The 13,574-nt window shown below is 38.0% G+C and overlaps 2 protein-coding genes and 2 pseudogenes across 3 annotated transcripts; 2 read left to right on the top strand and 2 right to left on the bottom strand.

Annotated features, from left to right (window-relative positions):
• Nucleotides 1–163: 163 nt before the first annotated feature.
• LOC104750477 (LEAF RUST 10 DISEASE-RESISTANCE LOCUS RECEPTOR-LIKE PROTEIN KINASE-like 2.8) lies at nt 164–2,006 on the top strand. 2 transcript variants are annotated; one of them, XM_010472273.3, is made up of 5 exons: nt 164–1,092; nt 1,176–1,268; nt 1,388–1,411; nt 1,522–1,548; nt 1,663–2,006. In XM_010472273.3, exons 1-5 carry the CDS (start codon nt 387–389, stop codon nt 1,707–1,709), a joined length of 897 nt encoding a protein of 298 aa, XP_010470575.1. In that variant the 5' UTR covers nt 164–386; the 3' UTR covers nt 1,710–2,006. The 2 variants fall into 2 exon arrangements, with proteins under 2 accessions (XP_010470575.1, XP_087348519.1); XM_087492393.1 differs by lacking the exon at nt 1,522–1,548.
• A 4,938-nt stretch (nt 2,007–6,944) lies between these two features.
• On the top strand, nt 6,945–8,123 carry LOC147925587 (uncharacterized). The gene is made up of 2 exons (XM_087492683.1): nt 6,945–7,193; nt 7,488–8,123. Exons 1-2 carry the CDS (start codon nt 6,945–6,947, stop codon nt 8,121–8,123), a joined length of 885 nt encoding a protein of 294 aa, XP_087348809.1.
• Nucleotides 8,124–9,324: 1,201 nt separating this feature from the next.
• Nucleotides 9,325–10,528, bottom strand: LOC109129613 (LEAF RUST 10 DISEASE-RESISTANCE LOCUS RECEPTOR-LIKE PROTEIN KINASE-like 2.7 pseudogene; annotated as a pseudogene).
• Nucleotides 9,784–12,464, bottom strand: LOC147925586 (LEAF RUST 10 DISEASE-RESISTANCE LOCUS RECEPTOR-LIKE PROTEIN KINASE-like 2.7; annotated as a pseudogene).
• Between the last annotated feature and the right edge of the window lie 1,110 nt (nt 12,465–13,574).

The raw sequence follows: 13,574 nt of genomic DNA, 5'->3' as shown, positions 1-13,574 counted from the left end.
TTTTGTTGACAACTTTTTAACGTTTTATTTTTTGGTTTTGAATTTTATTAATATTATTGTTACTATATTTTAATTAGTTAAATACGTTTTTAGATCCGCCATTGCTGGGGTACCCGCAATTTCTTTAAATAAAGAATGATCACAATGCTAAGAGAGATATTTTAAAAAAATATCATATAGAAAAAAACAAAAAATAAACGTGACATGTGACCCCCCTAGTCTATGTTTTTGTCCCCCCACTTGATATGGTCCTCAGGCCACTCTCCCCACTTGACATGGTCCTGAGGCTGCTTGATTATCTCTCTCTACCTCATTAATACATTTTCTCTCCTTCTCTCAACACAAATCAAACTACAAAGACAAATTGTTCATGAACCAAACAAATCATGTACCATCTTCCCACTTTTTGTCTGATCATATTCTTCATCTTCTCCTTAATTCACCCTCTTCCTTGTGCTTCAAGTAATCAACGACTTGGCTGGTGTGAGACTCCGTTTCAGTGTGGTAACATCACCGTTGGGTTCCCCTTCTCGGGAGGGAACCGTCGCAAAGATTGCGGTCACCCATTGTTGCAGCTTCACTGCAACAAAAACAACATCACCTCTCTATTCATATCAAACCAAAAATACTCTGTTCTTCATTTAGATCAGACATCTAATACTCTTACACTTGCTAAACAAGACCTTCTAGGTTCTTTTTGCTCCTCTGTATTCACCAACACAACCTTACCTCCCGAAACTTTCGAGCTTTCACCGACCTACAAGACCATCACCGTATTCTACCAATGTTCCTCTTTGCCTCCTAGCCTTTCTAGCTACACATGTCCTGATATAGGTCCGATCTCAGTGTCTGAAAACCCTGGTATAAAACCTGAGAACTGCCGTTCCAGTTTCACCTTGAAGGTTCCTACAAGTTTCGTTACAAAAGAGAAAGATTTGAATGTGACCAATTTGGAAAGTGTTTTAAGAAAAGGGTTTGAAGTGAAGGTAGTGATCAATGAGAATGCTTGTCAACAATGTTTATCCTCTCATGGTAAATGTCATGGCTTCAACGAAATCTTAACACCAGGAGTTAAATGTCATCCACCAAAAGGTATATTTGAATTTGGATTTTAGTTGGTGTCTATATATTTACAAAATTTCTCTAAATATATTTTGATTATTCAATGTTCATAGACGCTGAGGGTACTTGTGGATATAATCAAACCTCACGTGCGTTCCTCTGCTATTGTAAAGACCCCTATAGCCTATCATGCGGTTCGAATAAGAGTAAGTTTCTTTAATTGGATCATTTTACCAACAAAAAACAATCTTTTCGTTTTTGTTTTCAAAGTTCTGTATTCAGCTCTAGTTGACTTTTTTTTTTTCGTGCCATTTGATTGATGCAGACGTATTTGTTCGTTGGATACTAGGTACTTAATCATTCTTCTCTGAGTTACATTTTTTCCTTAATGATTTTTTATATTAGCGATTTACTTTGGTTCTATGCTACCGAAATTTTACTTATTTATTGTTTCTACAGTGGGTGTGTCGATCTTGAGTCTCATAGGTTAGTTTGCTGCCCAGAGATTATGATATTGATTCTCCTTGCCAATAGGGGCTATATATTATACTACAAATTGGCTAATCAAACATTCTCTGTTACATTGTTGTTTACTATCAGGTATTTTTGTTACCCTGGTGTACCGCTTCAGGAGACGAATATTCTAGCATCACTAATATGATGTCGAAAAATTAAACGACCTCATTTTGAATCACTTAATAAAAAGTGATGTTAAATATGTGGTTTAGAGCTTCTCCAGCGACGTTGATGATTGCTCAAAAAAAAATTATTAAAATTTTTTATTTTTTATTTTTTTCAATAAACTCAAAATTTTTTTATGTGGTTTAGACCTGTCACTTTTTTGTCTTAGAAACGAAATGTATCTTCTCTTTTCCTCTTCTCTCTTCATTCCTCTTCTCCCTTCGTTTTATTATTTTTTAATAAAAGCATCTCATATAAAAACACTCGACATGGTTTTGGGTCGTTTAAGATAATTGAGGTAAGTAGTGGCTGATTTAATGTCATTTGAACAAAACTGATGTAGGGTTTCATCTGTAACGTAGCCAAAAGCTGTACAGAAAAGCTATAAGCTTTTACGGAATAGTTCAAAGCTGTAATAAAGAGTTGTACATGAAAGTTGTACAAAAAGCTCAGAGTAAAGCTTTTTATAAAAATTTTGGTAAAATTTTTGTGATTGGTAAAAAATCAAAACTGTACAAATAGTAAAGCTTTGTTTTTTGTCACCAATTAAAGCCGTAATCATTTACTTTTTGAATCAATAGAAAAAAAAACTTATGTAGCTGCTGATTTAACGTCATTTACAAAAAGTAAATGATTACATCTGTTTTCTCTATAAAATATAAATGATTATAATATTACTAAATATCATATTAATTCAATCTAATATTTATAAAATAGATTTACAAAATGGATAAAACTTTGCATTTCCACGCCTTCTTTTTTGGTATAAGTAAATGGCAAATTGTTCGGTTTGTTTCATAGTACGAGGGACATCGGCAAGGGATGCTCGCTGTCTCCCTACCTATTTGTTATCTTTATGCAAGTTTTATCCACAATGACTGATAGGGGTATTCTGCAAAAGAAGATTGGGTTCCATCCTTGCTGTCAAACCTTATAATTGACATACATATGTTTTGCTGATGATTTGTTGGTCTTCACCGATGGGAATAAAAGGTCCATCGAGGGTATATTGCGGCTATTTGATCAATTTGCTGAGTTCTCAGGTTTAAAAAGCAGTCTAGAAAAGTCGATATTATACATGGCAGGGTAAGTGACAATGATAAGGAGGAGATTCTTCGCTGCTTTCCTTTTACCTCGGGTTCTTTGCCAGTGCGCTACCTTGATTTGCCTTTGCTAACTAATAGAATGACAACATCTGACTACAATTCTCTTATAGAACGCATTAGAGACATAATTGGGAGTTGGACAGCTCGCCATCTCTTGTTTGCAGGACGTTTACAACTTATAATCTTAGTGATCCACAGTCTTACCAACTTTTTAATGTCCGCCTTTCGATTGCAAAGAGCTTGCATCACAAAAATTGATAGTTTGTGTTCTGCCTTCCTAAGGTCTGGTCCGAAGTTAAATGGGAAAAAATAGAAAGTGTTGTGGGCTGAAGCGTGTCATCCAAAGGAGGAAGTAGGGCTGGGCTCCGCTCTCTTGCAGAAGTAAATAAGGTCAGCTGCCTAAAACTTATTTGGAGAATGTTATCTTCAAACTCATTGTGGGTACAATGGTTGAGGTTATACCTGATCCACAAGGGCTCCTACTGGTCGCTCATTGTGGTTATTGGTCGTCCCTTGCCGCTGAGTTTGTAAAGTTTGAAATCAGAAATAGGAAGAGTATCTCCTTCTGGCACGACAACTGGTCTCCATTGGGACCCCTGTTTGCTCTAACAGGGCCATGAGGGAATTGGTCTCCAGGACGCTTTCGCTCATGTAATCTTGTCTTATAGGCGACAAAGACATAGAGCCGACCACCTAAACAAAATAGAAATACTTATAGAGGAGCTTTTGACTAAGGAATTGATGGAAACAGAGGATGTGGTCCTCTGGAAAGGGAACAGGTCGCTTTAGGGCAACATTTAACGTGAAAGAAGTATGGCGAGCAACAAGGACCCAACAGCCGACCAAAGAGTGGTACCAAGGTATTTGGTTCACTCACGCCACACCAAAGTTCTCTTTCTTAGCTTGGATAGCAATACATAATCGCTTAACAACGGGGGACAAAATGATAACTTGGGATGTTGGGGCAGACTCCTCATTTGTTTTATGCAAGGCTCGCTTGGAAACTCGAAACCATCTGTTTCTCACATATACGTCACTAGGGAAGGTTTGTCTGTTTCTACTGCGATATTCCTTCCAACTGCTGGCACACTCACTCTGGAAGGAAAAAAACAATAGAAGACATGGTGAAGGACTGATTCCAGCATCCAAGAAGCTAGACAAGGATGTTCAGAACAGACTCAATGTGACGATCGTTAGGAGAAGTGTATGGAGGCATTGTTTACAACAAGATAAGGCAGATCTCTCACTATCCTCTTTCTAACTTAATGTTTTGACCTTAAAAGGCCACATTACGACAACACGTAGAAACATTTATTTTTTTTTCGAATTTGTTTTACATATTATTCAAATAAATCTAATATTTATAATACAAAACAATAATATTAAAAATTATTAGATGATTTTGATAAAGATGATTTTGGCTTTATTTTATAATAATAATGATTTTGATATATCTATTTTATTGGCAACAAACAGATTAATAGATATTGAGGCCGTTCATAATGGATGGATTTTTCACATTACATTTGTTTATGGTGATCCGGTCCCCAAAAACCGTGAGTTGGTTTGGGAAAGACTTTTGAGGATCAGCTCTTCACGATCCACCCCTTGGATTTTTGTTGGTGATTTTAAAGAACTAACAGGGAATCATGAGAAACGTGGTGGTAAGCTTCGACACGCCTCTACGTTCCGGGCTTTTAACGGGATGATTCAGGATTGTGGTTTTTTGGAATTTCTTTATCTTGGTGATTGCTTGTCTTGGCGGGATTGGCGGGACAAGAAACCAATTCGGTGCAGACTGGATAGGGCCTTAGGAAATGAGGAATGGCATGATCTGTTCCCGGATACGGTTACGGAGTATTTCCTTATGATCGCCTCTGATCATAGACCTCTTGTGGTTAGTATTGGTGCCAAAAGGCCGCGAGGACAGCGTTGTTTCATGTTTGATCGACGTTGGGTTGGAAAGGCGGGTTTGATGGAAGCCATTTCGCATGGCTGGGTGGCAATAACGCTCCCGACTCCACTACTATTGTGGATAAGATTGGCAGTTGCAGACGAGCCATTTCCCAATGGCGTAAAGCGCAGGTTCCTTTTGGTAGAGAAACAATTGAGGATCTTAAACGACAGTTGGATTTGGTTCAGGCGGATGATACGGTTCCTCCGAGTGTTATTTATGATTTAAGTTCTCGGCTGCGTGAGGCCTATCGGGATGAGAAGATTTACTGGCATCAAAAAAGTCGGAATAGATGGATGCAGGTGGGAGACAAAAACACACAATACTTTCATGCTCATACTAAGCAGTGGCAGGCCCGAAATAGGATTACACGCCTATATGATAGGAATAATTTTTGGTCGACGAAGGATGATGATATTTGCACTACAACGGTATTGTATTTTGAGGATTTATTTACATCCACCAATCCAGCTATTTTTGATGAGGCTTTAAGGAAGGTGAACTTGGTTATTACGGAGGAGATAAATGGGCGCCTAACAGCCCCAAAAATGGACGAGGAGGTACGAACGACGTTGTTTATGATGCACCCGGATAAAGCCTCGGGGCCAGATGGTATGACTGCTTTGTTTTTTTTAAAAGCGTGGCAGATTATTAAGGCGGATTTGGTTTCCATGGTTAACCGTTTCTTTGTCGAAGGGGTTTTTGATAAAAGTTTAAATTGGACGCATATTTATCTTATTCCAAAGGTGGCTAGGCCTACTCGGATGGCTGAGCTGCATCCGATTAGTCTGTGCAATGTGGGGTATAAGATAATTTCTAAGGTTTTGTGTCAACGGTTAAAATTGGTTTTACCAAGTCTTATCACGGAGACCCAATCAGCTTTTATTCCTGGGAGGCTGATTTCTGATAACAGTCTGATTGCCCAGGAGATATTCCATGGCCTCCATACTAATCCGTCCTGCAAAGGAAAATTTATGGCCATAAAGACGGACATGAGTAAGGCGTATGATAGGGTAAAGTGGGGATTTGTGGACGCACTGCTAAGGAAGATGGGTTTTGCGGAAAAATGGATCTCCTGGATTATGTTTTGTGTTACTTCGGTTGAGTATAAAGTTCTCTTGAACGGCCAACCAAATGGTCTAATCGCTCCAGAGAGAGGGCTTCGACAAAGGGACCCCATGTCTCCTTATTTGTTTATACTCTGTATGGAAGTGCTAATTGCTAATATTCGGAAGGCTGAAAGAGATAAGCAGATCACATGGATTAAGGTGGCTAACAAGTGTCCAACGATAACACATCTGCTGTTTGCGGATGACAGTCTATTTTCTTTAAGGTGGATAAGGATCAGTGTGGGGCAGTTTTGGATATTTTAAAGAAATATGAAGTGGTCTCGGGACAGCAAATTAATTTCGATAAATCATCGGTTCAATTCGGGCATTAGATTTCTAACGAGAAAAAGCGAGAGGTGCAAGGGGTACTTGGGATTTCAAAACTGGGTGGGATGGGGTCCTATTTAGGGATCCCTGAAAGTTTGGGAGGGTCGAAAACGAAGATTTTCTCTTTTGTCAGGGATCGGCTTAAGAGTAGGACAACTGGTTGGACGACGAAACAGTTATCGGGGGGGGGGGGGGAAAGGTGATGATAAAGTCAATGGCGACCGCGGTACCGACTTTTGTCATGTCATGTTTTCGGTTGCCAAAGACAGTTACGAGTAAACTTACTAGTGTGGTGTCAAATTATTGGTGGAGCTCGGGCTAGTTTGAGGGTTTACACTGGGTAGCATGGGAGAAGCTTTGTGGTAGTAAGCAGTTGGGGGGCTGGGTTTTAGGAATGTTGATGACTTTAACTCAGCTTTGTTGGCTAAACAATTGTGGAGGTTAATTGAGGCCCCAGATTCCCTGTTTGCACGGGTCTTTAAGGGCAGGTATTATCGGAATTCATATCCTATGGAACTGATCCGATCATATTCGCCATCTTACGGGTGGCAGAGTATCACTTCAGCTAGATCTTTGGTAAACAAAGGGCTTATTACACGAGTTGGTTCTGGAGAGTCCATTTCTATGTGGACTGATCCATGGATACCGGCTCAATACCCAAGACCAGCTTTGAGTAAATGACCTTTTAAGGATCCTTCGTTAAAAATGTCACATTTTATTGATCGCCAAACAAATACATGGTGCATGGATATGCTTTTTGAGCATTTTGATCCGGAGGATGTCGCTCTGATAGGGGCTTTACCTTTGGGTAGCCCTCAGATAGACGACTCCTTAGGTTGGCACTTTACAAAATCGGGGAAGTATACGGTGAAGTCAGGGTATGACACGGAACGAATGGCAAAACGGAGGACCTCGCCGGACCTCTGGCACGGGCCAGACATTACTCCTTTACAGGCAAGTGTCTAGAAAGTGCCTTGTCCACCAAAGCTCCAGCATTTTATGTGACAAGTTTTGTCAGGTTGCATTTCGGTATCGGCAAATCTAAGGAGGCGGGGTATCCCCTGTGATCCAGATTGTGCTCGATGTGAGGCGGATGAGGAGACAGTTAATCATGCCATTTTTAGGTGTCCCCCAGCTCGTCAGGTTTGAGCGTTAGCACAAGTACCGGTAGGACCAGTTTCCTTTCCGATCGACTCTGTGTATGCCAATATGGACCATTTTTTGGGTGGCTCCAATCCGGGATCTCAGGTTGCGGCTTTTCCATGGATCATGTGGTATATATGGAAGGCGAGGAATGCTCGAGTTTTCGAGAATCAAATGGAAAAACCTGAGGATGTTGTTAGGTTAGCGCTTGGGGAGGCAGCTTCATGGCTGCAGGCTCAGTCGCAGGATGAGGAGGATGTTTCCTCCTTAATTCCCCCTACACCTGGTGTTCGAGAGACGGGGCTTACGCGTCACCTTCCTGCTCTTTTCTCAGGTTATCGATGCTTTATAGATGGCTCGTGGAAGGCAGGTGATGCTTTTGCGGGTGCAGGATGGGTGTGCTCAACTTCTCAGGATACGTTACCCACGAGGGGAGCTGCCAATTTCCAACGAAGTCTTTCCCCTTTACATGCTGAAGTCGAAGCCTTTGTTTGGGCTATGCGGTGTATGATTGGGCATGATTATCGGCATGTGGCGTTTTATACCGATTGTTCAGACTTGGTGAAGATGGTGTATTCTCCCCACGACTGGCCGGCTTTCAAGACTTACCTCGAAGATATCAAGAGTGACAGGGAGGAGTTTTCTTCTTTCTCTTTAACTTTGATTTCACGCAATGCTAATGTAAATGCAGATTTTTTTCACGCAAAGCGCGTATATCTCTGCATTCCGTTTTGTTTGTAAACAATTTTCCCCCACATTGGCTCATATGAGCTGATCTTTTGTTGTCATATACTGCAAGTTAACATATCTCGAGACAGGATTATACGGCGAGACAAGTTTCATTAGATTGATATAATTTAAAATATCATTAATTCGGTGATAAACGGCTAAAACAATAGAAAAATATACATATCTAATTAAGTTGATTAAATTCATATTATGTAAACAAACAAATTATTCTGCGGTATTATGTGGGTTAAATCATAAAATTAACAATTATTATACAATTATAACAATAAACAAAGCAAACAAAATTTAACAAAAAAATACAACTTATAATTATAATTTTTTTTTACAAATAATTTACCATGTGGTGTACCGCAGATTTTAAGCTAGTGTACTATAATATAATGATTTTCAGTTCACATAGTAATCTTTATATGTTATGTATATTTTAATTCTGTATATAATTTAATTAAAAAAAAAATTAAATGTCATTTACATTTATGATGTAAAACATTTATCTCATTTTTTAAAATCCCCCTTAAAAATATTGACGCAAGAACAATACATCAATCATAAATGTCATTTATAGATGTAATACATATAGTATCATTACTTAATTGAACGATAAAAAAATCAACATCGGTTCATCATAAATGAAACTATTCTTCCAATCACTTATAAAAACTGACACTTGGTTTAGTGTCACTTATTTATAATTGATACAATTATTACATCAATTAGAAAAACTGATACAAATATTTAACATCAGTTTCATAACTGAAACAAATATTTATGTCAGTTATACTAATTTGATATAAAATTTAACTTCGTTTTATTCAAGTGACACAATTTAAGATCAATTCCATCAACTGATGAAAATAGTTGCATCAATTGATTAAACTGACCTAAAGTATTAGAGTCATCATTGTAAGAATCATTTAAATAACCTATGTAATTTCGTCTGCATCAATCAAAAACTGATGTAATCAAGTAAAATAAATGATACAATGAACCTGGTTTCTTTGCCTATGTTGCCGAGCCAAGATCAAAAAGGGAAAAAAAACATCAAATGCTACTGAAGTCCCTCCTAGGCCCGTTGCAAATTCCCACTCAACCTATTAAAGAATCATCAATATAGGATGTCAAACAAAGCACATACTTGATCCAAGTAGCCGCCGTGGAACCTATAAAAGCACGATTGTATTTGTAGCAACTGTTGAATTGTGTTTTTTTATACTTATACATATTATCTATTTGTTATGCAAATAACATTTACAGACATAACTTTATAGAATCTCTTCTGTATAGTATACACGACCTTCACAACAATATATTTCTATCATCAATCTCCGAGATGCTTGAACTTTCCTCTGAGTTCCAAGAAGATTCAATAAGAGGTAATGTAGGAATTTGCTGCAAAACAGGTCTAGGTGGCACTTGAAGAGCATCCAAGCTTCCTTCCATCATCTCTACTACTCTATTCATCGGTGGACGGTTTGATGGGGAAGACTGAATACACCACAAACCAACCAATGTCATCTTCTTTGCTAGCTCCTCTTCTTCGTTGCTGATTCCATCCTCGATATACTTTCCAATGTCTCCCTTCTCAAGATCTTTATTTTCTGCCTTCTCAAGATCCTTATAGATCCATTCTGGAAAGTACATTGAGCTTGCATTAGAGGCAGAGGTGTGACCAAATCTTTCTTTCTTTCTTCCTTGCACCCATCATTTCAAAGACCAACATCCCATAGCTATACACATCAGACTTGTGAGAAACAATCCCGTGAACTCGAGAGATCATCTCTGGTGCAATGTATCCTATTGTACCTCTTGTTTCCATCATTGACAAGATGCTCTCCTTCTTCTCACACAATTTAGCAAGTCCGAAATCAGAAACTTTGGGGGAATGATTATCATCCAACAGCACATTCTGAGGTTTAATGTCGAAATGCACAATCCTCGTTTTACAGCCATAATGCAAATACTCTAGACCACGAGCAACTCCTAGCGGGATCCCATACAGTTTCGTTAAATCCAAAGTCATCAACGCCTTTTCCGAGATAAACTTATCCAGCGACCCATTCTCCAAAAACTCATATATAATTGCTCTTCTTGAACCTTCAGAGCAGAATCCAAGAAGGGAAACAATGTTAACATGAGATGTTTGGCTCATGCTAGAAACTTCATTGATGAAGTCTTCACTATTATTACCCTTTGATTCTTTCAAGACTTTCACCGCAACCATACGACCATCACAAAGGGTTCCTTTATAAACAATTCCAAATCCGCCTCTCCCAACCACTTCAGCAAATGACTTTGTGATTTTCTTCACTTGCGCGTACGTATAGTGTTTGAGTGGAATAAGAGCCTTTAGCTTCTCTTGTCTCCGATCATCTGACGTTTTTCTTTTTCTGAATATTTGGACTTTGCAACAATTAGAGGGAATCATTAATTAGTAAGTAACTCTTTTTGATCGAAGTAATTTGAAATATCTCTAGGCACCAAACTTACCTATGAGAAGCCAATGATTGAAACCACTGTAGAACAATTTAAAAGGAAAATTTATCAGCATATACATAAATACATTTTGAAACGAAACAAACATTGACTTAAATATGATAAAATCAGTCACACCAAGAAAGAGTTAAGCACCTATTGGATACCGGAACAACCGAAACATGGGTCCTGCAACAACCAGAAACAAACTCAGTTGGAGTTTAAGACAGAGCTTTGATTGGGAGATATCTTACCATTCAATGAAAAATCATCGCATTGGTAGTCTTGAGGTCCATTTTTACAATAGCAAACAAACACGCTTGAGTTTTGATTATATCCACAAGAACCGCCGGAAAAAACACACGTGGAACAATTCGAGTTAACTTCAAGCTCGAAACCTTGTTCAAGAGCCGTCTTGAGATTATTTGTATTTGGACTTCTCTGTAATGTGTTTAACGCCGGTCCAGATGCAGGAACACTAACATTTCTTTTGCACATTCCCCTTAAGCTGTTTAAAACGCCTCTAAACTTGTCAAGTAAAGGTGATGAGAGGTTTCTCGTTACATAGTAACTTCTTTCGCTATTACAGCCAAACTCTCCAATGTAGCTAGTAGTAGAAAAAACAGATGAGTTTAGTTGGCAGTCGTAATATAATGTTAGCAGCTCTGTGTCAACACTGAAGGGAAGGACATTTTCGATGAGTGGCTCATTTAGTGGTTTTGAGGGACAAAGATCGCCGATATAATCTGATCTGGCTAGCCTTATGATAGAAGAGTCATAGCTCATATTTAAGATTCTGAACTTCACTGAGGCGATTTTAAGCTCTGCCAATTCTCCTCTACAGTCGATTTTGAAGTCAGGGTGACCACATTATTCTCTGCCAGGTATCCAAAAGGGGTAGTAGAGATCTCGCTGATTTCCGCAGCTAAACCTTTCACTGCAACGTCGCCTAAGCTCATCAGCTGAAAAGTAGAACAAAAAATGGGATCACAAAGACATATCCTATGATTTAGAGGACAGAGGTTTTCTTGAAAACAGAGACAGCTTGATCATTGGGTACTGCTCTGTTTTATTTCTTGAACTACACTCAATAGGTAAATAGTGAAGAAGGATTATGTTAAAAACTTACCACTAGGTTGAGGTTGTGGTAGGCAACTTACTCCCCCAGATGGTGAGGTTACGTTGCAGCAAATCTGTGTGGTACTGCTGAAACCACAGATTCCATGAGTGGATGAACATTCTTGACATGGTATCTCATCGATCACCAGCTTCATCTCAAACCCTTCTCGTAGAGCACTTTGGAATTGGTCAAATTTAACTCTTTCTCCTCGGGAACAAAACTCGTTGGAACGTTAACTATGAAACTGTCTTGGCAGGAGTACTTGTAATCAAGGCTTTGAGACATTGAGAAAAGACCTAGATCTGGACATGTATAACTTGAGCGGTAAGATAGCTTAGGATCACAGTGGTATAAGACAGTGATGCTCTTATATGTTGGGAAAAGCTTAAAGATCTCGCGGGGGAAGGTTGTGGTATTGAATCCAGCCGAACAAAAAGAACCTAGATGGTCTGTTCTAGCAAGTCTAAGGGTATTATATGTTTGATCTATATGGAAAACGTTGTACTCATGGTTCGAGATGCTTAGAGAGGTGATGTTTTTGAGGCAGTGAAGCTCGAGCAAGGGATGACCGCAAGATTTGGGACGATTCCCACCCCAGAAGGGAACCCAGCAGTGAGATTACCACATTGGAAGAGAGCCTCACAGCACCCAAGGTCTTCTTTACTTAGAACACAAGGAAGAGGGTGGAATAAAAAGAAAAGGAAGAACAAGACCAGACAAGAAGTTGGGAGATAGTACATGATTTGTTTGAGAACTGTTTACAGTATGTCTTCTAGGTTTGGTTTGTGTTGAGAGGAGAGGAGTATACCAAGTCAAGGTATCATTTTCACAAAAGACAAAGACATCCAAATGCTTAAGTTGACTATGAAAGACTTCCCTAAGTTTTCCCAAAGTCAATAAACTTTTTGGGGAAATAAAAACTTCTTTAAATAATCTGATGATCAAGTGGATCAATATATCAATATAACGAGTTATTTTTTACTTTTTTTTGTCAAGTAGACCCAACTAGGATTTTGTGGTGGATAAAAAAACTCAGCCCGGCCCAAATTCGAAAAAAACCACCCAGAAAAAACCTAAATTAAAAAAACCAGAACGGGTTTTTAGTCTTGTGGATAAATGTGTAGGTACCCGAAGTTTTTTTTATCTTAGGTGATGTATTTTGCATTCTACATTACGTATTTTTGTGTCTTTAGCTTTTTGGTACCTAAACAAATTTGATTTATATTATGTATTTTGTGTATTTTCTTTATATCTGTGTGACAATTTTCAAAAATTTATAATCTTATATCATATAGATAAAATATACCAAGTATATTTAAGAGTTGTGTTAACAACTTAACCTAGATAAAACCAAATTTATTATGTATATGTTAACATAGATAAAACGAAAAACATGGACAAGAATAGACAAAAGCATAGAGAAATGTCAAAACCAAAAACAAAGTCACAAAAACAACAACAATTTTTTTTTTAGAACTAATTAAAATCTTCAATTTGTTTTTCTTTAAATATCATTCAATTTGTTGATGAGACCCTACAAATAGTTCAAATTGTTCAATTTCAAAGCTTCATTTAGAGGGGGTATTCAAATGAATATTTTGGAAGATTTTGGGTTTCTATTAAACTTATGATTTTTAAATCACTTACCAAATCCAGTGTTATTTTATTTGAAATTTCTATTAAATCATTCAAAATCATTCACAATATCTAGTTATTCAATCAATAATTTGCCAAAATCATGTAGAATCAGCTGTTATTCAAAATGTAACTTTTTTTTAATAGAAAATTAAAACACAGATTTTAGGAGACTTTGAATACATTTTTACATGAGAAATCCAATAGAATAAATC

This window comes from Camelina sativa, chromosome 16 (assembly GCF_030686135.1).
Source record: "Camelina sativa cultivar CO46 ecotype springtype chromosome 16, ASM3068613v1".
Lineage (NCBI taxonomy): Eukaryota > Viridiplantae > Streptophyta > Magnoliopsida > Brassicales > Brassicaceae > Camelina > Camelina sativa.
This window is presented reverse-complemented; position numbering and strand designations above follow the sequence as displayed.